Here is a 25,010-nt window from a genome sequence, read left to right on the forward strand (position 1 = left end):
CCACCTCCACCTCTCCATCCAACACTGTCCTTTTAGAATGTTAAGTCAGACCACATCCGACTCTGCCCAAAGCCCTCCAGTGGCTCCCATCTCACACTCAACCAAAGTCCTTGAAATGACCTTCTGACCCATCTGCCCCTGCTGCCTCCCTGACCTCATTCCTTCTTCCCATCCTCGGCTGCAGCCACTCTGGCCTCCTGACCGTGCCCCCAAACAGACTGGGCAGGCACACGCCCGCTCAGGCCTTCCTCCGAGCTGTGCCCTGTCCAAAACCTCCCAAGCAAAATGGAATCTCCCAGGTACTAGGGGCTTTTTCCCCTCACTGGGGTATCCCCAGCATCTAGAACACGGCCCAGCTCCCATCAGCTCTTGACTGCTTGTTGAATGAATGTTAGACACTCTCCCTTATGAGACCTGCTGTGTGGAAAGGGGCAGCCACCCTAGTGGCCCTCACTGTTCCCATGTGCCTCTGATGGCCTCTCCTTGCAGGACGGCCCTTGGCTTCCTGGGGCCACCTTGCCCGCATGGGCAGGGAGCCAGAGCAGCCTGAAAGTTTAAGTCACTGTCCCCCAACCCTGGAGTAGCTTTGGCAGACGACCAAGAAAGCCCAGCTCCCCTGTTTTGCAACACATCACACGCTTCCTTTCAGGGTCTGCTCCTGGGGAGCTCCACCTCAGACAGGGGCCTTCCTCTGCCCTCTCCCCAAAGATCCGCTCAACTTGGGGGTCTGGGGCTATAAGGAACTGGGGTCTCTGAATATACTCTCCCTCTGTTTGACACAGCCTCTCCTATCTGTACCCCCCCACCCCGCCTCTTCCTTCCTTGAGAAATCTGACACACTCAGGATCCAGATGCAGGAGTATATGCGCTGCAAGCCTCCCACATGCCAGGAACTGGTACAAGCAAGAGAACTGGAACTTGAGTGTTAGCCTCCTCTCCCCCACCCAAGGCCACAACCATGCACTTGACACGGGTTCTTCTACCTGATGCTTTTACATCTTACCACATGTACGCCACAAACAATACAGGGTATTGCTGAGAGGTTTTAAAATTCACACTAACGCTCTCATATCACGTGTGCCATTCTGCAACCAACGTTCGGGGGGAACCAACATTGATAGAAATAGGCCTGGTTTATTCATTTGAACTGCTGAACAGCATTCCTTAGAATGAACGGACCACGGCTTATCTGTCCGCCCCCGTCTGACTATGAGGCTGTTCCCGGTTTTCCACAGCTTCAGCCACCCAGCATCCCTTGGCCCCAGAGCACAAGCCCCTTCCCCGGAGGCCCATGTTCCTCCTTCCAGGGCTCTCGCCACCTGACAGAGGACTCCTAATGCCTGTTCCCCCCCAAGAGCAGGAACTGAGTTCACCCCTGTAGCTCCAGCATGTGGCAGGCACTCAGCTTCTTTGGATGGACGGATACAGAAGAATGGGGGGAGGGGACTGTGCACCAGGCCTTGACCTCTTTGTGCCGGGGACGAGCCAGGATGGCCTGAAAGAGCCCAGGTACCTGGGGTCCAGTGGTCAGTGCCATCCCAGTGGGAGTGGGGTAGGGCCCTGGCCATGGGATCCTTGGAGCTTCTGGACAGGTGTCCCCGTCTGCTCTGAGGCCAAGACACAGGGTCTGCCAGGAGCAGACCGCCCCTGGCCCACTGACCCAACGTCATCATGGGCTCAAGGAACAGCCCCGCCGACAACCTTGCTGTCACGCAGGGAGCCCTCCCGAGCGCCAGGCACCGTACATCTCAGCTGCATCATCACTGTCTGGGCAGGCATTAGCCCTCCTCCAGCAGACACGGGGGTCTGAGGGGCACACAGTCAGGGGCAGGGCAGGATTCAAACCAATACCTGAGCCATCTGAGTTCGGAGAAATGGACACCGATTTGCCGCAATGAACGGTGCCCTCCTCTGCTGGGGCCTCGGCTGGGCCGGAGCTGAGCACAGAGCAGGCCCAGCTGGTCGTGAGCCCCTGCTTCCTCCTGCCACAAGAGAATGGGCACCTAAGGCCTGGTGCCCTGGGGATTTGCCGGAATCTTCCCAGGAATGGCAAGTCCAGGCTCCAGCCCTGACGGGAGATTAAACGTGGCTCAAAACACACTCAGCTAGAGGATTCCCTGAACTTTGATGCCATGGCTCTGAGAAGGGCAGCTGGAGGCTGCGGCGGACCCCTGAGGCTGCAGGCACCACCAGCCTCCAGTGACGGGGTCCTGGGCCCCAAGTGACTAGGCAGTGAGAAGCCGTGGGTCCTCACCCCTGCACTCCTGGGGCTTAGTGTGACCAGAAGCTCTCAGAGCTCCTGCGGGAGGGCTTGGCCAACTTCGGGAGAGGCGCCGGGTAGGGGCATCACTGGCTCTTAGAGGCCTGACCCCGCCAGGCTCAGGCACGGCTCGACCCAGGGCCTGCACGGAGCAGCTAAGGGTGGAGGTGACAAAAGGGACCACAGTTCCCAGCCTGGCACCAGTGGGATGCCTGGGAGGGAGGAGAGGCCTCGAGGAGTTTGGGGCAGGTGTGCCCAGGGGCTCCTGGCCTCTCAGGGCACTTGATTCAGGCAACCCCTGAGATGGGGAACAGGAAGGCACATCCCACATTAGTTCTGAGAAAGGTGGGGGGACGGGAGCGCCCCGAGGATGACATCCAAGGCACCAAGAAGGTGATGCAGCCTCCTCCCACCCCTCCCCACAGTTTGTCAAACTGGCCCCTAGGCCGGGGCCAGGTGCAGCAGGGCTGGCTTCAGTATCCTTGGGGGACGTGAGCCCTGCTCTCCAGGTCGGCAGGGGCTTCCGGAGAGTCAATCGTCTGGTAGGCACTGTGATCCTGTGAAAGTCCAAGGAAAGCTAGGGGGCGGGGGAGATGGGGGGAAAGAAAAAATGAAGGGTGAGGACTTAGGACATTCCACAAGGCCAAACCAACATCCCCCTACCCCTCGACCAGAAAGGCCAGAGCTGGGCATCCCAGCACCCAGGAGTGACCGTGGCAGCAGCCCCAGGCATCAAGCCTTTAGCATATATTATTTATTCAATCCTCCTGTAACCCTACAGAGCAGGTTTTTTATTGTCCCCACTTTACAGATGAGGAAACTGAGGGTCACAGAGATAAACTGACCCGCCTGAGATTATAAAGCTTGGAGCAGAGGACACCAGGATTAAGACCTAAGCAGCACGACCCCAAAGACAGGGCTCGTAGCCATTATGCCTCAGTGGTTCTCTGAGCAGCACATGCTCAGGAATCTGGCCAAAGGACGCCCAGCCCTGGGCCCACGGGCTCCTTTCCGGCTCCTCTCCCGGACAGGGCGGATACAGCGTGACTGTTTCCAGAAGGCCCCAGCGCTGGCACAGTTGCAGAGCCCAGAGGGTGCAAGGCAGGCGGTAGGGATCTCAGTGCCACACCCCTCAGTCCCATCTGCACTCTGCACATCTGTCCTGTGCTCCTGAACGGGCCCCAAGGGCCCTGGGCCTCAGTTTCTTCATCTGTCTAATGGAGGAACGCCACTGGCTCCTCCCCGCCCCCGGGCAGGCCTGGGCAGTGCTGAGGTTGCCCAGGGTGGGCGGCCCCGGGCCATTCCTGCCCTTAGCCCTGCAGCTCTCCCAGCAGGTCACGGGCCACTCTGGGCCTCTCTTCTCAGAAGTGAAAGGTGGAAGACCACACCTCTCTCCACCTCTCTGAGAGAGAGAGAAAGGAGGTGAGAATGTGCATCAGAGAGGGCAGGGGAAGGGCCACCACGAGAAGGGGTACAGCTCAGAGAGGCCGTGGGAGCGGGCAGCGGGTCTGGGCTAAGGGAAAGCGCCTGCAGTTCAGGGCTGGCTTTGGCCGGGGCCCCCACGGCCTAGGCCTCAGCACCACCCCTCCCTTGGCCACCCAGACCCCATATGTGGCAGGAGACGGGGGTTCCAGCAATGGGGCTGGAGGGAGCTGAGAGGGGAAGCTGGCCCTGCAGGTGCCTACAAGCCTCGGGCCACAGACTGCCCAGAACTGCCTGGGGCACTGGATCACGCCCAAAGCTGCACCCATGTCTGAGCTGACAGGGGAACCTGGCACTGTAGCCTGGTGCCAGGGGAAGGTCATAACAGGTGGGGGCGGCCAGGGGGACCCCTGGGCTCCTGCAGCAGAGATCAGAAACTTGCACACGGTCCAGCCTGGCTCCCAGAGCCCACGCCAAGCCCCGCCCTTCACCTCGAGCCCTTCTCTCAGGGGGCAAGCTTGGCTCCCTGGGGCCGGGGCTGGGGGGCGGGCAAGGTGGAGACCAGGGAGAGGTGGGGAGATGGCAGCGTGCCAGCACCTGGGCCAGCGAGAGGGGAGTCGGGGAGCTGGCGGGAGGCGCTGGCCTCACCAGCGTGGAGGAGGTGCTCACCCCCGCGCTCCCGGTGCATTTGGTAGATGAAGCAGCAGGAGACCGGCTTGAGGAGCGCGCTGACGATGGCCATGCCGGCGCTGAAGCGCTCTGTGTCCGAGAGGCTGGCCCTTGGGTAGAAGATGCTGATGTGGACGATGTCCAGGAAGATGGTGACCACCAAGCCACCCAGAAACTGCAAGACAGGCCGGGCGCAGGGCCCAGGGGCGACCACGTGTCATCCGGGTCTACGAGCCCGCTGCCCCCCTGTCCCACCCCCTCACTCTCCCACCACATACACCAGGCCGGAAGCTCCACTTGTGCCCTGCTGTGCCCTTGGGGTTTGCTGGACAACAGTTCAAGCCAGCAGGCAGGACTCTGTGGATGAGATGCCCGACTGGGGGCTGTGAGGCCGCGAGCAGTGGTGTGGGGCCAGAGCACCTTCCCCCACCTCGTCTCATCCTGAGGCCACGACGAGGTACAAGACTTGGGTCCAGAGCCTCTGAGATGGAAGGTCCCTCAGAATTCACTTGCTCCATCTTCACCACCAGAGAAATCCCTTCTCAGTCATCCCGAGAGGCCGGTGCGGGTGCTCACAGCCATCTGGGTCTGAGCGGGTGTCGGGAAGCTCCCCCGTGGGACAGTTCAGCCAGACGGTGTCCACTCTGACCTCACAAGGTGGTGGAGTTCCCTCTTCACAGGCCTCCCGGCCACATCCCTCCCTATTAGGAGGGCCCTAGAGGTGGGTTACTGGCGTGTGCTCCACTGCCCTCGGGGAAGGGCCAGTCTGGGACACCGGTGGGAGCCCACGCCATGCCCCTCTTGGGGAAAAAATGAGCAGACTCCGGGCTCTCTGAGCCAGGCAGGCGGGGAAGCAGGCCAGACTAGTGAAGGTGCACATGGGCTGGTAGCCTGGGTGGGCTTACTTAGCAGAAAGTGGAAATGGGGAAAAAAGAAGGGAGAGGAGATTGGACGAGTGAAGGGGAAGACGGAGCCGGGCCCACGATCACCCTCAAGCCAGTTCTCCCCCCGCTCACCATACTTATGGCGTCGATGGAGTCCCGCTGCGCGACGGCCCACACGCCCAAAGCCAGGATGGTGAAGTTGGACCACGCGTAGGCGCCCGGGAACACGATGCAGCCCCTGCGGGAGGAGGCGGCATCTGAGTCAAGTCAGGAGGTGGCCGCCGCACAGGTGCCCACCCCTCCCACAGGTCACCTCCTAAGGCTCTCAGGTCTCAGGGCCCCTACGAGCAGAGGCCACAGTCCATGGCCTTGTTCCTTCCCCCCACGCCCCCGTGCTCCAGAAATGTCAGCACATCCCACCGCTCTGCCTCCCAAACGGATCCGGAATCTGGCCATGTCCCTCCAGGTCCAAACCACCATCCTCTCCTACTAGCCTCTCCCCACTGGTCTCCGTACTTCCACTCCTGCCCCCTCCTGGCCATTCATAAACAGCAACCAGTTAGGTAAATCAGGGGACGTCACTCCGCTAAAAGTTCTCCAACAGTTCTCTTGGAATAAAATTCAGATTCTTGACCATGGCCTATGGGGCCCTGTGGGATCTGGTGACACAGCCCAGCCTATACCTCCCATTCATTGCCTTGCTGTCCCCTCTACCCTGAACACTTGGTCCCTTTTTGTCATTTTAGCCTCACCTCAACTGTTAACTCCAAGACTCCTTCTCTGACTGCCCCATTTCAAGTACCACCTCACCGCTTTCTAACACAATGCCCACCCTCTTTTATTTTGTAGGGTATTGCTACTAACTGAACTGTTTACTTGTTTGTCAACTCAAAGAAAATAATAGTTAACCCAGAGCCCTTACTAGTACCTGGCTCAGTTATAAGTGCTTTAAATTCGCTCATTTATGTGCATTTGTCTTAACAACCCCAGTAAGGAGGCACTATCGCTATCCTCATTTTACAGATGAGGAGACAGAGGCACAGAGAGGTCAAGTAACTTGCTGAAGGTCACACAGCTGCTAAGTGGCAGAGCTGGGATTTAAACCCAGGCAGTCTGGCTCAAGAGGCTGCGCTCTTATCCACCGTATTCGCTCAGCTTGGATGGCCCCAGCACGCAGTGGGGTGCCTCACAAATTTAAATGGCATTCCCTGAAGTGTACCATACAGAAAACATGTGCAAAGCACTTAAGTGTAGGGCACAACGAGGCTTACTCAGAATAAGTAATCTCATGTTTTGGTTCTGAGAAAGCAGGCCTCACCAGCTCAAAATCTTGGGGAGCGTGACTGAGAAATCTGGATTTTGACTCTGCTCCTCGAGGTCATTAACCATGATTATCGCTGTTCCCATTATTCACACCCGTTAACGTGTGCACTGCACTTCCACAACTGCAAAACGCACATGTGAGCTCAATGGTCTCCAGTCTTGGTTTGGCAGAGAAATCTCCCCAGAAACTCAACAGCTAAAGCAGACGGTAATGATGAAAATCAATCCTGAGGTCCTCAGGCCTCCCTTGTGCAGGCCTGGGCAGTGTCTGGTGAGCAGAGCATTGCCATGCTTCTCTCTCACAGCTCCTGAGTGGCGTGCTTCCTTGTACCCATTTTACAGATGGAAACCAAGGTCCCGAGAAGTGGAGTCACTTGGTCAAGGTGACCTGGCTGGAATATAGCAGAGCCAGGGCCCGAACAGGGTCAGTCTGAATCTTGAGTCTGCCGCCTCTGGGCGGGGGTGTGGAGTGAGAGTCAGGGCCCACCTCTAAGCAAGTGACCTCACCCCTGTGTCAGGCGTCTACTTGCTGAGCCGCTGAGCTAACCCCCAGAAGGCGCCCAGCCTGGCAGCTGGCCTCTGGACACCCTCAATGAAGGTTAGCAGTTTTACAGTTTCAGAAGTTACACTTTCACCTTCCGATGACCTTACAGGACAAGTGGGAGGGTCAGTAATGCTCTCACTTTATAGGTGAGAAAATGACTTAGGGGGTTTAAGTGACTCACCGAAGGCCACAGACACACAGAGCTCTACCTGACATCCACCCCAGCACTGTATAAGAGACCGGCCCCCAGGCTTCAGCACCTCAGACCGCCCAGATGTGAAGGCCTCGGGGAAGAACTAGAGGGGTGACAAGCCCAAAGGGCTCGGGCAGTGTCTGGAGGAAGGTTGAGCGGTTGGTACTGCCCTGGGCTGTTGCCTCCCTGAGGATGAGGGCTCGAAGCATCTAGGGCAGTGATGGCAAAGGCCTCTGGGTACTGCCTGCCCCTCTGACATCCTTGGCACATGGGGAGCTTGCTGGTGATGTTCTTGACAAAGGTGCTATTTAGTCTTGGAACGGGCTGGGAGACGTGGACAAGGCCCGTGAGACACATGGATGCAGACCCAGGACACACATGGACAAGACCCCAAGGAGACACGTGGACCCAGATCCTGGGAGACAGGTGGACATAGAACAGGACACTCAGAGAGTCACTCACCAGATCGCCAGCAGCCAGTGAACCAGAAGGATCGCCTGTGACACACAAAAAAGAGGGAGTGGGTGGGGAGGAGATCTGTGCATGTGACCACCATGGTGGCAGGGGGGTGGGCAAGAAAGCTTATGGAGCCAGAAAACACCGGAAGCCCCCGCCTAGCACCTAAGAGGGCTTCAGCAATGTCTGTTGAAATGAAACACCACCAACAGTGACAGAAGAGAAGGTAGAGGAGGAAGAGCACAGGCCAGGCGACGCTGCCACGTCGCCCTCCCCACTCCCTCGGGGCAGCTGACACCTACAGCCCTTCCTGCTTCCAAAGGCGGGAGGCTCCTTTGGGGAACCTGGGAATCTGCTCTGGAATCAGAGAAGCCTCAGTGGGAAACTGGGGTGGGGGGGGAGTTCAAATGAGGCTGATTTCTTAGGACACTGGAGCTGGGGTGCCGTGTGGGGACGGGGGGATGCCGGGTGCGTCCAGGGAATGGGAGAGCAGCCCGGTGGCAGAAGACCAGAGGGGAGAGGTGGGCCTTGAGGGCCTCGGCAAGGAGCATGGATTTCAGCCAAAGTGCACTGAGGGCTTTTCTGCAGGAAGGTAACACGCTATGATTTGTTAAGAAAAGAAATCCCCCTGGCTTTTTTCTAGAGTTCTGCGCTATCCCACCCTTTTTGTTGCCCCATATGTCCTTCAAAGACAGCCCTCTTTACTGGAGCTGGTCTCTATTCCTGGTAATCCAAAGGGCCCTGATTGCAAAGCAAGTAAAGAAGGAAGGAACAGATGCTACAGGGAGGACAGGGCAGCTGCCAGCTAGAGCTTCCAAAGAAGCAGGAAACTCGGAGCTGGTGCTAAAGGGGACGCAGGGACCAGCCAGGCAAAGGAGAGGGAGAGCAGGGTGTCCCAAAGTGGACACCCGGAAGCACAGGCAGGGACGCAGGACCCAGAGCCCCGAGGAGGGGGGGGCGCCGAGGCTGCGGGAGGCCAAGAGCCCCAAGTCGGGAGCTTCAGTGGGGCCTGGTGGTCGGTGGGGGCCCTTGAGGGGGTTTGCTCCCGGCACTGAGCAGTCAAGTTGGGAAGGGGAAGCCAAGAGCCTGGGGCGGGGACGGCATGCTGGGCCCAGAGAGCAAGGGCGCACGGCCAGGATTGCAGTGGTTTCTGGTCTGGTGCAAGGGGCTAAGGAGAGGAAGCCACCTGCAACAAGGAGCTCTGGCTGCGTTTCTAGAAGGGTTACTATTTATGGCACACCTGCGATGCGCCAGGCCCTGGGCCCAGCGCCCCACGTGACCTTCTCTGGGCCTCACAACAGCCTCTGGAGCAGATACTAGAATCATTCCCATTTTACAGTCAAGAAAACTAGGCTCAGAGGTAAATTAAGTTGATCGTGATTCCACTGATGGCAAAACTCAAATGAAACTGTAAGTATGACTCCAGAACCAGGGCTCCTCGCCTTCACGCCGGATGCACGGCCTTCAGCGGAGAGGAGCAATTTGGGCTTGAGACAGACGCAGACGTTTTCCACATGGGGGGCAGGTGACATCCGGGGCAGACGCCCGGGATACCCCACCTTCACCCCCAGTGCTCAGTGAACAAAGCCCAGAGTATGGTCCACAGCGCCCAAAGAATCCCTCTTCCGGCTACAGAGGACTAGATCGATTCTGTAAGGACCAATGCACCTGACCTTACACAGGTCTTGAGACTCCGAAGAAGTTGAGTCTACATGACAGAAGGCTAGCTCTGGAAGGAATCTTTGCCATCACCTTCCCTCGTTTATTACCGAGTGCCTCCCACGCGTCAGGCAGCATTCTGAGATTTTTGTGCATAGGAACGCATTTCATCCTTACAATCCTCTGAGGTACAATTTTCCCCATTTTACAGTTGAGAAAACTGAGGCTCAGAGGTAAGTAACTTGCCCCAGGTCGCACAGCAGAGCCACGTTTCAAACCTGACTTAGCCAGGTGTTGTCCGACCCGGGGCCTGGGCAGATGTGCCCTCCCGTTACGAAGATGGGGAAACTGAGGCAGAGGAGGCCTAATCTTCTGAGGGTTTCTTTTCCCAGGGGCTGAAGAGGAGGGATCACACAGCGCTAAGTTTCTGAAACATGTACAGTTTAAGCCGGCATCGCTGGCACCTGCTTGGCCTCCACCCTGGGGATTCAAAGGCGAGCTAGGCAGATGCGACACTGGGCTGCCCTCCCAGACCTGACACCTAGGGTGGGCGGTAAACTGTGAAGCAGGCCATCACCTGAGGAGTGTGGATTTCCAATGAGACAGCCTGCTGTGAAGGAAGTTACAGCAAAGGAAAAGGAACCTCATTCTGCATCAAGGGAGAGGTGCTTAGGAGGCTTCTCTGAGGGACGAAGGGGGTGAGCAGGGGTTAACCAGGGGCAGAGGGGAAAGAAGAGCATTTCAAGCAGAAGGGACAGCACCTGCAAAGGCTCTGTGGCAGAAGGGAGCATGGAACACTCTGGAAACGGAAAAGAAGCCAGTGTGGCTGGAGTGGAAGAGGAGAGTGGAGAGGAGGGACAGGAAGCTGGGGGTGGGGCAGGGCTGGGCCTGGAGGGTGTGGGGCGAAATTCTGATCTTTATCTTAAGAGCAAAACACTGTCCCCCTCTGTCTAACAGGAAACCCTGCCCACAAAGGGGAAGGGACCTGTCAGAGGCCATGACACGTGGCCAGCCACGGTGGTCCTGGTGTCGGGTTTTTAACTAAGACAAGACACCAAGAAGGAGCCACAGGGGAGGCAGCTCACGTCGCCACTCCGGAAAATCAACACCAAATCCATCCCTCCCTTGACTTCTATTTCAGAAACGGTCTTCATTTCCAAGTGCTCTGGTTCCCACCTCTAGACTGTGCACACTGCAGGTCTTTAATAAAGGGGTGCTCTTGGCCTGCAGAGCCCAGCTTTATCGTGGTAAGAGGAAAGGCTGAGACCCAGGGAAGCCTGTGGGGAAACCATTCTGTTTAACCTGCGGGGTAAAGTTTTTCCTGGAGCCAGAAAAGCTTGTAATGTGGAGTGAGCACCTGCTAAGGTCCAAAACTAGGCCCTCTCTTTTGGGCAGAACAGAGTATAATCTGGAAATCCTGCAGACCTTTAGCAGACACACATCCCCTCGGTGTGACATCACTTTTGTTTTCTAAATATTTAGGAAACATAGCATTAGTGGATCACTTCTCTTCAGCCCTGGGAAAAGAAACCTACAAAGACTAAGCCTCCCCTGCCTCAGTTTCCCCACCTTTGTAACGGGAGGGCGCACCCACCCAGGCCCAGAGGGGTCTAACATGCAGGAAAACTCCAACAAGAAACCCAGCCAAGATTCTAAAACATAGTGGCTATATGTACACGTATAACTGATTCACTTTGCTGTACACCTGAAACTAACACAACACTGTAAATCAACTATATGCCAATAAAAATAAAGAAAAGAAAAAGAAACCCAGCCAAACTGGCTCTGCCCTTCCTGACAGCCCTCATTTCAGCACAGAAGAACTGTCTGCTGGCGCTGGGGGAGGTTTCTGGTAACCAAGGGGATACTGGGGATTCCCAGGTACTGCCATAGTGAATGAGGGAGGGAGGGGCCTGAGAATGTGCCTGGGCAGCCTGACCGTTCTGACTGGGCAAGAGGAAACAGACTTGAGCTCCTGGACTCTTCCTATAGACTCGGCCCAGGGGGGCTGCCCCGCCCTTTCCCCCCCGCAGAGACAGGCATCTGACGGTCACTGGATGTACCTACTTACTAACCGTAAGTACTGTATGGAACAGGCATCCAGAAACAGCGTCAACCACATCAACCCCTGCTACTGAGGAAGATCTGCCTGTCACGTGTCTACACTACCCTGAACACTCGGCCCATGTCATCCTTACAACCGTCTGGCGTAGAGTTTTAATCCTGTTTTATTTATGAAGAAACTGAAGCTGTGAGAGATTAAGTAAATTGGCCCAAACGGTAATGCTTATAAACAAGAGAGCCCAGATGCAAATCTCAGGTCTATCTGGTCTGAGTTTTCCTGCTAATAAAAATGTGATGAAGGGGCTTCCCTGGTGGCACAGTGGTTGAGAGTCCGCCTGCCGATGCAGGGGACACGGGTTCGTGCCCCAGTCCGGGAAGATCCCACATGCCGTGGAGCGACTGGGCCCGTGAGCCATGGCCGCTGAGCCTGCGCGTCTGGAGCCTGTGCTCCGCAACGGGAGAGGCCACAACAGTGAGAGGCCCGCGTACCGCGAAAAAAAAAAAAAAAAAAAAGTGATGCTACACCACCTCCTGGACCACTAGATCCTCCCCTTATCACCCTAGAAGGTAGGGTCTAATTTTATGCTCTTTTTATGGTGAGGAAACTGATACTCAGAGAGGTTTAGAAATCTGCTCCAGGTCACACAGCTAGTAAGCAACAGGGTCTGGCTTTGGACAGAAATCTCTCTGGCCCCAAAGCCTGTGCTCTATCCACTGTGCTGGAAGAGCAAGGGAAGGGTGGATGGAAATGAGGAGGTTTGACCTTGAGAAGAGAAGGCTAAGGGGGAAACCTCAGGGTCCTGCGGACCAGGACTTAGACCCTTCGTTTGCCACTAGAGGGCCCACGGGAGTGGGGGTGGGACTTCCTAGACGGGTGGTAGACAGACTTGAGGTCACCATACAGTTTTGTATTTTTTCAGCTTGCAGGATTCAACCTGTGCCCTCGGCAGTGAAAGCACTGGGTCCTAACCACTGGACCGCCAGGGAATTCCCAGGAAAAATATATTCTCTATATTAATCTGTATGGAGGGAATTCCCTGGCGGTCCAGTGGTTAGGACTCTGCACTTTCACTGCCGAGGGCGCGGGTTCAATCCCTGGTCAGGGAACTAAGATCCCACAAACCGCACGGCACGACCAAAAAAAACCATAAACAAACAAAAACAAAAACACCCAGAATATATTTTCCTGGTCCTGTGCAAACACTCGGTGGCCTGTTGCATGAGGCAGCAAGATCCCCGAGGACCCCCGAGGGCTGAGGCTAGGGGACAGCACTCAGAGCTGCTGGAGAGCAGAGGCAGAGGTGGGCAGTGGTTAATGGTGTGGGCATTGCAGCCAAGTATGTGGGTTGGACCCCAGCTCTGTGACTTAGAGCTGTGTGACCTTGGGCCGGTCACCTGAGCTCTCAGAACTGCTGCGTGCTCTTCTATAAACTGGGACTATAATGTTTCACAGGGGTGTTGTGTGGCTACAGAGAGGTGGAGGGATGTGCGAAACATTCAGTGCAATGCCTGCCAGGTAGTCAGCCCCCCAGACGTGGCCATCCTCATTACTACTATACAGTCAGCTTCCAGAGTTCTTAACCCTCATGCTACACTACCCCCTGCACCCTCCTCCAAAGGGCCTTTCTCCCAAGACCTCACGAACCCAAGCCTAGTGCCTTCGAGACTTGTCACAGTGACATTCCTCCAGCTCAGGACTTGCCTCACGGGTGGGGCTGGGTTAGCGACTGCCCAGAGGGCCTGGGGCACTTGCTTCTGCTCACCTGGCACCACTGCCCACCCCAGCTGGGCTGGGCACAAGCAGGCATTGAGCCAATGCCCAAGGAATGTGTGAAATAAGGGAGGGGGTCGTGCAGGGCCACAGGGGTGCATTGCCCCAGCTCCCAAGGGGCTCTGGTCTCAGAACACCCCACTCAGACGGCGGTGAACAAGCATCAACGGCTCTCTCCACAGGGTGGCCAGGTTTAACAGCAAAAACACAGAGCACCCAGTTAGTTTTCAATTTCAGATAATGAATAATTTGCTAGAATGTCCCAAACATTGCCTGGGATATACTTATACTAAAAAATTATTTATTGTTGATATGAAATTCAAATTCAACTGGATGTCCTGTATGTTACCTAGCAACCCTAGCTGCTCAGGCCCTCCCAGCACTTAGTTGTCTCTGATTGGTATCAGTTAAGACCCTCTGAGATATCATGTTTTATTTCCCAAGTCAAGGGAAGGACCAGACATTTCATTCCGGGCACCCAAAGCCAGCACAGCTCACACCTGGGGTCGTGTGTGGCCTGTCCCACCCATGAAGTTGCTCCAAAAAAAGCCCCAAACAGACTAAGCCCTCCCCGTGGACAGAAAATGTCAAGGCAGAAGTCAGTCCTAACTAATTGGTGGCCAGGAAAGGACACAGCTTTGAAGTCTGACCCTGATGGATTCGAACCCTGACTCTGCCACTAAATCTCTGTGGGACCTTGGCAAGTTACTTACCTGGTCTGAGCTGAAGTTTGCTCATCTGTCAAAATCTCAGAAGGTTGATGTGATTAAATAAATAACCTGGCACACCACAGATGCCCCCCAAATGCGGGCTCTCTCCCCTCTCAATTCCTGTGGCTCTGTCCCTCATTTCATTCCCTCTTAGCAATTATTTTAGGCAAATGTCTAATTAAAGAAAAGGCGGTCAACGTTAACCCCACACAGGCTGGAACAGAGTATCGACACCAACAAACCTTAGTTGCCCTCATGTAAATTTCTTCCCAGCTAAACCTTCAATCCAAGTCCATTCCCTTGTTCCAGCCATCTCTCCCCCTAGCCGTTGACTGAAAGCTTCGGGGAGGTTTACTGAAGCAAGTATTAAGGAAAGTATCAAGGGACGTCTTCCCATATGAAGTCACAGCACAGACGGTGTCTAATAATCCAAATATGGATAATGTATTGTTCTGTAGTCATCTATCTCTTAGATTCCTTCAGTACCAGACACCACGGGTGCTAAATTCTTTGTCATGCGTGAGTAAAAGGGCATTCCTGGTAACTACAGTCTCGAAGGAAACTGCACTGAGACCCAAAATGGCAGGTTTGGTCCAAGGTTCATACGTTCCTGACCAAAGTTAAAGGCTTCAGCCTCTCAGTGGCAAACAGAGCCAAGAAGCACTGGGCTGGTGGGGCGGGGAGGAAAAAAAAGAACAGCCGCTGGCATCCTGACAGCTGAGGACACGGCTCAGGAAATGAAGACACCCCAGGAAGCTCCAGTGTTTCCCTAAATGCGCAAACTTGGCGTTCTCTGCTTTTAAGTAACTTCTGTTGGTGTCTGTGCTGCTTACGAAATAAAGACGTTGAATTTATAAACTTTGAAAAACCACTCGTCTGGGATCACAGCTTCGTCTGCCAACAAAGGAGGCTACCAGGTTGGCGTCGGGGGTGCAGGTGAAAGGTTTAGCCCCTCTCTCGGCGGAGGGGAGGTGGGCCGCCTCTAAGTCCCCCTCGGGCTCTCGGTGGGCCCCTCCCCCCCGCGCCTTCCTCTTTCCCCAGGGGAATTCTGGGCGCGCAGGCCAAAGCGAGCCTCAGGGGCCCGGCGCTCCCAGCTGGGCCGGTCTGACTCCGGGAAGAGGGGGCCTCTTCCCTCCCTTCCCTCCTCCAGTTTCCTCTCGGTCTTTCCTGCTGGGCTTCTGTATCCCTCTCCTTGCTACGGTCTATCCACCCACCTCCTTCTCACCTGGACTCTGTACGTTCTCTTTCTCCCTACCACCCCTCTTTCCCCAAACGCTCGGTCCTCTCACCTCTAAATTCCTACTTTAAAAGCGCAAACGCCCAACACGCTCGGGGAGACCCGCCCCGCGCCCGCCCGCCAGCCCGCCAGCCCGCCAACCCCAGCGGCTGGGCCACCCCCGCCCCGCCCCGCCTATTGCCACCTTCAGGTTCACGGCGGGCAGCTCCATCCCGACCAAGCTGGAGGGAACCTGCGCGACAACCGCGGGGGCTCCTGGTCTACGAACTCGGGAAACAAACTTGCCCGGCTCCGCCCCGCTCGCGGCTCCGGCTCCAACCCCCCCGGGGTAGATGGGCACGTGGGTTGGGTCACGTGACTGTTGCCCGGTTGCTAGGCGACGGCGTCCGGCTGCTAGCGCCTTAGTCCCGCAACTGCCCAGGTAGTTCCCGGCACCCCTGGAGAGCATCCAGATTTGCGTCGCAAAGGGCACAATATCTCGCCGAGTTGAAGTCCCTGCAAGTGGGCTGATGGGAGAACTTGGGAGAACGTACAGGTACAAACTGCAGATGCGGCAACAGCTGTGTCTCATCCCAGAGGGCACCCTCTCTCCTCCCTCCTTCTCCGGTGAAAGTGGAGACAGTTGCGGACCTCAGAGGATCCTTGTGAGGATAAACGAACTAATTCATGTTGAAGAAAAAATGATTCTGACACTTGCTAAAATGGTAAGGAAAACTTATTCAAGACTACTGGGGCAGGGGTTCCACAATAGGGAAGGGAGAGATCAGGCCCAACTCGGAGAACCCCAAGGATAAGTGGGGGTTTATAGGCAAGCAGCAGAGTGAAGGGTCAGTGGATGGCAAAAGTATTACTACGAAGAAACATCAAGGATAGGGTGATTCTTGCTAACCTGACCTGACAGGATTCTTGCTAAAGGTAGGCCAAAGACAGACCTCAAAAGTGGGGAATGGGGAACTTGATCAGATATGGAGGGTGATCAGATATCAAGGGTCGGAGGGATTCTTGCTAAAACTGGGCTGTGCAGGATGCAGAAGGCTGGGTTGAGGCCTAGTCAAGAAGAGGGCTCAGAGGAGCCTAACTACAGTTTGGTTAAAGATACAGTCTTTGTCCGGACTTCCCTGGTGGTCCAGTGGGTAAGACCCCGTGCTCCCAGTGCAGGGGGCTGGGGTTTGATCCCATGTCAGGGAACTAGATCCCGCAGGCATGCCGCAACTAAGAAGTACTCATGCCGCAACTAGAAAAAGATCCCGTGTGCCACAACTAAGACCCGGTGCAAACAAAATAATAAATAACTCAATAAATATTTTAAAAAAAAAGATAGAGTCTTTGTGAACATAACGTGCCCAGAACAAATGCCTGGCACTTAGTAAATAGGCAATATACATAAAATATTGTTATTATCAATACATAAGGGGCCTATGGTTGGAGCCTTCTTGAGTTAACATACTTAAAGCTTCAGAAAAATCCACCTGGAAGACCAGCAGAAAACTTATAGTCACACTTGTCTCCAGAAGGAAGAAGACTCTGAGAAGATTCTACCAAGACACTGTCTGCCCCCCAGCTGTGAATGGAAGGGATGGAGGAAAGAAAGGGCTCTCCCACCTGGCATCTCTCTTAAAGACCATCCTCCTCCCCAGCCCATCCTCCACCCATAACCAGAGAACACTTTCATTTGGATAACTCCAGCTTTCATTTAGAGGGTCCACCTGAGTCTGTCTGAGTGTTTATTCTTATTTCCAGGAGGGGAGAGACTACGCGGAAACTTGAAAAACTGCCTGGGTGGGTCCTGAGATCATATCAAGACACATACTCTCTCCAGATACAAAGAAGGACTTTTCTAGGTGAGTGTGGGAACTTTTGCAGGGCTGCAGGGTCCGCTGGCCTAATTTAATGCCCCTTTTGGAGACACAGTCATCCAGCCGGGGGGGCAGAACAGCACAACATCTGCCAGAGTAACCGAGAGCTGGTAAGCTTTAGGGACCAGACACTGGGTAGGATTGTTCGGGATTCAGAGCCCAGGGGACGAGCTGGACCAGAGTAGCAAGAGTTTGAGTCCCATCCTTGTCCACTTACTGGTTCAACTTGAGTAAGTCACTTTGCCTCTCTATGCTTCAGTTTTCTGATCTGTAAAATGGGGATAATAATAGTATCTTCCTCAACGGGTTGTTAGGATTTGTTAATACACAAAAAATGTTTAGAGCATTGCCTGGCAGACAGTAAGCACTCAATCAGGATTTGCTTCTATTTTGTTATTCATTATTAGTTAATTATCATTAATTATTGCTACCGGCATAGTACCTAGAAAAGAGGAATTCCTCAATAACTGGTGGGTGTTATAACATTATTATCATATTATTTCCTTCTAAGAGATGTTCCCCATCCACCCCAGATCCTAGAGGTGTTTAATCCAAACCTGCAGGTGTGTAATAAAACCGTGATCACCTTGTAAGGAGAAAATGCAAAACAACTCCTGGGATTAGCGCTGACATTTATTAAGTACTATTTTGTGGCAGACAGTGTGAAAAGTGCTCATAATAAATGTTCACAACAACCGCTGTGGTGTAGGTGCCGTTCTCCTCCTGATTTACAGTAAGATGACCGAGGCTAAGAGGAGTTAAGACACTTGCCCAAAGGCACATCACTAGTTGGTATTAAACTGGGCTGGGGACCAAGGAGGTCTGGTTCCACGGCTGTCACATTCAGCCACTCAGCTCCACAGCCCACATCACAGGAAAATACAGCCCAGGCTGAGATGCAAAGGATGAAGCAAGGCAAGGAGGGGAAGACAGATTGGAGCCAGATAAAGCACAAGGCTGGGCCTGTGGAATGTCCCTGCAGCTCACGCAGTGACACTGCATTCACCCCGACCAGCTGGGGCCAGAGGCACTCTGGGATGGGGGTGGGGCAGAGTGCGAGCAGACCCAGCAGAGGTGGGGAGGGAGCCCACAGGGAAAAAGGAAAGTGAAACTGTTCTTAAAGCCAGAGTTCCTGCCACGATGTATCCTGACTGTGGAAAGACAAGGGGACCCCCACAAGGCACATTCCACAAGGCTTTGGGGTCATATTTTTAGGGAGTACACTTCTGGAAGTCAAGTTTAAATTTTTCATGTCCCTCACCAATCCTGTCTGTCTCAGCCGAGTTTTATCTTCATACCTTCAACAAAGAAAATGACATCACACAACAATGTGAATGTACTTGACATTACTGAACTGTACACTTTAAAATGGTTGAGATGGTAAATTTTATGTTATGTAGTTGTTTTTTTTTTACCATAATTGAAAACAAAACAAAAAACTGACATGCAGAATAGATTCATTCAGTCATTAAGGGAATAGTTATTGAAGACCTACTTGGGTGAATATCTAGGAATGGAATGGCTGGACCACACGGCACGTGTATACTTAAATTTTTAAGAAATCGTCAAACTGTTTTCCAAGGTCGTGGTGCCGTCCTATTTTTTCTTCGTAGCACTTATCAATACGTGACGGTATTGCCCTATCAATTTACTTGTCACCTTGTTTATTGTCTGTCCCCCCATCTAGACTGCAAGCCCTAGGAGGGGCTTGCAACCTTGACACTTGCCTGGTGCATAGCAGGTGCTCAGGGAATACACCAGCTGAACCAGTACGTGTGCACCACTTCCTCCCATCACGGGCACCAGGGAAGACCTGCCACCCAACTCTCCGCTCGTCCTCAGGGTGCCACTAATATAGTCCAGGTTCTGCCCTGGAAGCCACTCAGTCAATGTTGTTGGTTATGCAAATGGCCGATGAAGCAACCACTGCCGTTTCTTCGCCATAGTTGCTTGTGTCCTTCAGATAAAGATATTATTTGGATCCCTGCTCTGCCTCGCCTCCTCCTGGCAGAGTGATCTTAAAGCTCAGGGTGATGGTGGGGATCCTGTGAGAGAGTTTACACAGCATGCCTGGCACAGCTCCTGGCACTTTGTAAATGCTCAGTAAGCAAATAGCTGCGGCTATGGGAAAACCACAGCATCTTCCAGCGTCTCTCAGGATCTCCTGGCCCCTGATAAACGCCTGCTGAATTGGAGCGGCAGAGAAAGGCCCCTCGGATGGGGAGAAGACGCCCATAGCCCTTTCCTATGAGCAAAGCCTGGGAGATGGACCTCAGTGTTGCAGCATGCTGCCGCCTTCCCAACCTTGACCCCCTCAGCACTGCCACTCTGTATCTATGTGACCTTGGGTTAGTTGCTTAACCTCTCTGAATTTTTTTCTGCATCTAGAAAACGGGGACAGTGATAATCAGTCCTCAGGCAGTGTGAGGCACAAAGGAGGCACTGAATATGAAAAGGCTTTGAAATGATTTCCAACTGTCCTTTGGTCCACAGTGTACTAGACACCCAACAATTCTGATGTGATCCGGCCACTTCCTTCCCTGAGTGGGTACATCAAACTGGAAGAAACAGAGCAGAGAAAATAACCAAAACACCGTCTGAAAGTCACAGGCACCTGTGAGAGAGCAGGCCCTCCATAGGAAGCTCATCAGAGAGGGGCCTAGAAGGCAGAGCCGTGGACCCTGGGTGCCACCAGGATTCATGCTGGATCCGGATTCGATCTGGAGACCTTTCCTCCAGTGCTTCTTGGCTTGACCCAGACACACTGGCTCTGTGTTTCTTGGCCTAAGGTCTGGCAGGATGGGGGAAAGCCCAGGTGTTGTTGGTCAGGGTTGTTCCCTGTATCTGAGGATGTGATCGTTTCTCTTTCTGAGCAAAGACAGCAGGAAAGGAGGAGCAGAAGTGAAGGAACCGAGTGGAACCCTGTAGGGTTAGAGTCGGGGCATCTCTCTTAGGCTCTCAGATCCTGCGGCCCGTTCTCTGGTTGATGCCAAAATTCTGAAAGTATCGGAGATCATTATGACTTGTCAGTAAGATCGGCCGTGTCCACACATCATTCACTCGGAGCCGGGCAAGGGATGTGATCTTGGGGAAGCACATGCCCGGGGGGCATTAGGGTGGGCGATTCTGCTCCTTTCCTCTTCCTGGGTTTTCTGGAGGAGCTTGGACATTGCTGGGAGGTGTGAGAGCCCCCTCTCCAGAGAGGCATTTGTTTGTGTGACTGGTCAAAAGTGGGGGGGGCTGATTCTGAAATACTTGTCCCGATGGCACAGAATTGGAACTTATGGCAGCGTCCACTGCTAACTTTTATAGGCCACAGTCAGGCTCCTTAAATGCTCCTCCTTGAGCCTTAAAACGCAGCCAGTAATTCCTAATGTTCCTATTGCTTTGCCGCCTCATCAGGGTCCTATGAAAATCACTGCTGGGTGAGCCCCATCCTGGGACGGCCTCACCGAACACTTAGTGATATTACCCTGTCCCTCCAGAGGCCGGTGTGCTCAAGTCAGGCATCAGAGAACCCATCGGAATGCCCTGTGGACCCCTTGGTGAGCGTGGAAAAGGCAGAAAGGAAATTGCCTGTGCCCTGCCGTGTCCCAGGAAACAGTGGTCCCGTTAGACACCAGCCAGAAAGAAAGCGATAGAAGTGGCTGTTGCCGAGGACAAAGCCAGCCCCCCGCTGCACTCTAATTCTCTGTCCTGTGGCATTTTCTTCGTCCATACTCCAGCAGTCCTCTTTATTTTATTGAAGTATGGTTGATTTACAATGTTGTGTTAATCTCTGCTGCACAGCAGAGTGATTCAGTTATATGTTCCATTGTGTACATACACACACGCGCGCATCCTTTTTCATGTTCTTCTCCATTACGGTTTATCACAGCATATTGAGTATAGTTCCCTGTGCGCTGCAGTGGGAGCTTCTTGTTCATCCATCCTGTATATAGTGATTTGCATCTGCGAACTCCAAACTCCCAATCCAGCAATCCTCTTATGTCACCGTGTGTATGCATGTGTGTGTGTGTGTGTGTGTGTGCACACGCACGAGTGAGCTCCCAGGCCGTCACTAAATGTGTGTTGACTGCCTCTCGCCTCCCCCTGCCTGTGCCGGTTCTGTCCCTCTGTCCCGGTTCTGTCCGGAGTTCAGGCTGCTGCCTCCTCTCTTCTGTCGGGCCTCCCATCTCTCCACATGGGTAGGTTGGAATTCCAAAGGAGGCATCTGAAGGCTCCGGCCGCGCCTTAATGATCGCTCAGAAACCCAGACAAGGCCAGTTATGGCTGCTGAGGCCTGCGGCCCCCAAGATACCTGTCTGCAGTGGGGTTTATCTTGGTGTTTGCTTTCACCCGCTGCCCGCCGCTGGCTCACCGCCGATGGCCTTCAGTCTCTGCGGCAGGCAGGAGAGATAAGAGAAGAATGAGGACGCAGTGGTGGGGCTGGGCAGGGTGCCTCCATGGTTCCACCAGTTGGAAAGCCCCTGGGAGGAATCCCGAACTCTTTCCTCTCTGAGGAGTCCCCCAGGAGGCGGCCTGAAGGTGAGTGCGCGACCTTCGGCTCAGGCAGCCGGCAGAGCTGCCCACCCCGCCAGATGGCCCTGACAGCAGCCTTGACGGTCCTGGGTGAGCTGCACAGCCCTGTCATGGGCGGAGTGGTGTGGTTGGGGGCAGGGGTGAGGATCGGTGACCCACTCCCAGTAGGTGCTCAGTGAACTGCTGGCCTTTGAGAGGAACGTGGGGTTGGTGGACATAATCAGGTTTCAGACTCAGAGAGGCTCGGGTAGGGTCCCTGGCACTGCCACTAAGTAACTGTGTCACTTTGGACAAGTGACCTTTGTTTCTTAGTGCCTTAGTTTTCCTCCTCTGCAGAATGGGCTCTAACAATTTCCGGCTACACCAGAGGATGGGTGCTCCATGCAGGGGACTCAGCTCAATAAACAGAGGTCGGGGTTTTCTTTGGATGAATGCATTTCCTCTCTAACCCTGGATTTCACTCTGTGCTGGGCGCTGACGCAAGGTCAAGGCTGGGAACACAGCGGGACAGTTCGGGACCACAATGTGCAGAACTGACTAACCTGCCCTGCTGCACTGACCAGTCACCAGTGTGGAAGGAGCCCGGGTGTCCTGAGGCTGGTCCAGTGGCACAAACAGGTGGGTTTCGGGATAAACCATTGTGAGGGGTGTGATGAAGGGAAGGGGCACCTCTGTTAGCCACTTGCTTACATGGGTCCACTCACACCACCCTACCCCACCCTATGCATCCCGACCAGAACTTCACGTCCAGACACTCCCCCGGGCACACCAAAGCACCCATGCCCACATCCGTGACAGATGGTGGCCGCTGCTGCCACCTGATGCTAAGGCTAGCAAACAGACTGTGGAAGCCCAGTGCTTCGTGACACACCACAGACAATGCTACCACACACCCAGGTGTTGTGATCCAGATCTGGAGCTGGGGAGCCCAGCTCCAGGAGCCTTCCTGTGATGGTGAGTTTTCTCTGTCAACTTGGCCAGGCTGTCGTACCCAAGGATTTAATCACACACTGATCTAGGTGCTGCTGTGAAGGCATTTTGCAGATGTGGTCAACATCAACAAGCAGTTGACTTCAAGTAAAGGAGATGGACGTGCCAGAATGTGGGTGGGCCTCACCCAATCAGGTGAACGCCATCAGAGCAAAAACTGCGGTCTTGGGGAACAAGAAATGTGACCTTGGGGCTTCCCTGGTGGCGCAGTGGTTGAGAGTCTGCCTGCCGATGCAGGGGACATGGGTTCGTGCCCCGGTCCAGGAGGATCCCACATGCCGCGGAGCAGCTGGGCCCGTGAGCCATGGCCGCTGAGCCTGCGCATCCGGAGCCTGTGCTCCGCAGAGGGAGAGGCCACAACAGTGAGAGGCCCGCGTACCGAAAAAAAAAAAAAAAGAAATGTGACCTCAAGTGTGCAACATGAACCTTTGCCTGAGCTTCTGGCCTGCTGGCTGTGGCCCCTACAATAGCATGAGCCAACTCCTTAAAATATATCTCTTTATACAAATACATATATAAAGAAGAGATAAATACAGAGACACGTAAAGATACATAAATATATTGGGACTTCCCTGGTGGCGCAGCGGTTAAGGATCCACCTGCCAATGCAGGGGACACGGGTTCGAGCCCTGGTTCCAGGAAGAGCCCACATGCCACGGAGCAACTAAGTCCGTGCGCCACAACTACTGAACCTGTGCTCTAGAGCCCGCGAGCCACAGCTCCTGAGCCCGCGTGCTACAACTACTGAAGCCCGTGCGCCTAGAGCCCATGCTCGGCAGCAAGAGAAACCACAGCAATGAGAAGCCTGCACACTGCAACGAAGAGTAGCTCCCCCTCGCCGCAACTAGAGAAAGCCTGCGCGCGGCAATGAAGACCCAGTGCAGCCAAAAATAAATAAATTTTTAAAAGAAGATACATAAATATAAATATTCTATTGGTTCTGTTTCTCTGGAGAACTCTGAGACACCCCCAATCCAGCCACCTGATCCCCTGAGGGGCAGCAGCCATGCTGCCAGGAAAAGCATCAAAGTGACTGTGGCCTCGGGTTCAACAGGTCTTGGCTTTTCACTTCAGACTGCTCTGACTCTCGTTAGCAGAAATGGGTTTGAGTTGACATCCCACGACAGAAGGGGTTTATAGAAGCCCAGCATGCTTTCTGCAACCACTGACCCCGGGATCAGCAGTATAGACTAGGAGTTGGCAAACTACAGACCAATGGCAGATCCAGGCCGCTGCCCTTTGGTGTAAATAAAGTTTGGTTGGAATACAACCGTGCTCATTCATTTGTGCTCATCTATTTCCATGTTGTCTATGGGGGCTTTTGCACTACAACGGCCGGGTTGAGCAATTGGGACAGAGAGGGTGCGACTTGCGATGCCCATATGAAGGGGGACCTTCTGGGCTTGATTCCTGAGTGGGAGGTTTGCCAGCTCCCTGGGGCCTAAGCAGGGAGGAAAGTGAGTTCTCAGGAGGGTTTGGTGCAGTAGTTCTCAGACCTGGGGAATGAGGGGGGTGGTTATCAAACATGCAGATTCCCAAGCCCACCTCTGGAGATTCTGAGTCAGAGGCCCGGGTAGGCTCAGAAACCTGGGCCTGCTCCCCAGAGGAGCCTGATGCTGGTACCCCAGGCCCGTGTTATAGGAAACCCTGGATTAGGGGTGTTTCCCTGTCCAGGCTGTAGGAGCCAGTCCCTCAGTGGTGCCTGGGCATGGAGATCCCCACAGGTACACTAGGCCTTTAAGGGCTTCCCACACCTGTGGTTACCCTGGCCCCCAGGAGAGTCTGGACCCTACCTTGGCTTTAGGATGCAGAGCTGCTGAGAGCCATGACATAGCCTTGCTCTGATCAGATAGGCTTAGGGGGGTCTGGTCTGCAGAGCTGGGTGGTGCTGCCTGGAGCTGCTGGCTGGAGATAAGGGACGTCTTCCCTGGTGCTAAGCCAGGCTGCCCGTCGCCAGTTCACACCCTTTCCCGAGAGGGCATCGGAGCCTGCCCAGGCCTGGCCTCAGGCGGTGGCGCTTTGCTCTTCCGCGTTCTGCCCAAGCTGGCATCTGCTCGTCTCTGCACTCTGCCTGGAATGAGCCTGCCAGCCTTGTATGTGGCCAGCCTTGGAATCTCTTTGGGACCTTAGCTGCCCCAACTCTAAAATGGGAGAGAAAAATATGAAACTCCCACCCAGGAGGTCCGGTTAAAGGACCATGATGCAGTCCAGGTGAGGGCAGAGACCCTGTCTGCCTGTTTACTGCTCAGCCCTGAGCAAATGCTCAATCCAAGGTGTGGAGTGAATGAGTAAGTAGCTGGAGAAATACCAGGCTCAGAGTCACCTCCAAACACCCTGACAGTGCTCCCTGCCTGCACATCTCTGGAGGGGCAGAGAGAGACGACAGGGCAGCTTATTTATCATCATCTCTTTATTTACAGCTCAAGAGAGCGCATGCAACAGGCCATCACA

The 25,010-nt window shown here is 54.4% G+C and overlaps 1 protein-coding gene and 1 long non-coding RNA gene across 2 annotated transcripts; one reads left to right on the forward strand and one right to left on the reverse strand.

Moving 5' to 3' along the window:
* Window positions 1-1,071: 1,071 nt before the first annotated feature.
* AGTRAP (angiotensin II receptor associated protein) lies at window positions 1,072-15,479 on the reverse strand. Its single transcript, XM_022598467.3, has 5 exons — window positions 15,377-15,479; window positions 7,758-7,792; window positions 5,368-5,473; window positions 4,352-4,526; window positions 1,072-2,837 (listed from the first exon to the last, which is right to left on the reverse strand). The coding sequence occupies exons 1-5, from the start codon at window positions 15,401-15,403 to the stop codon at window positions 2,734-2,736; spliced, it is 447 nt and encodes a 148-aa protein (XP_022454175.2). The 5' UTR covers window positions 15,404-15,479; the 3' UTR covers window positions 1,072-2,733.
* Window positions 14,523-24,289, forward strand: LOC111187126 (uncharacterized). Its single transcript, XR_002648045.3, has 3 exons — window positions 14,523-15,896; window positions 16,933-22,187; window positions 22,307-24,289. It is a non-coding gene; the product is annotated as an uncharacterized LOC111187126 (long non-coding RNA).
* Window positions 24,290-25,010: the final 721 nt, after the last annotated feature.

The sequence above is a fragment of the Delphinapterus leucas genome, chromosome 1 (assembly GCF_059928025.1).
Source record: "Delphinapterus leucas isolate spDelLeu-1000000601 "Yukka" chromosome 1, BTC_Dleu_Yukka2, whole genome shotgun sequence".
Lineage (NCBI taxonomy): Eukaryota > Metazoa > Chordata > Mammalia > Artiodactyla > Monodontidae > Delphinapterus > Delphinapterus leucas.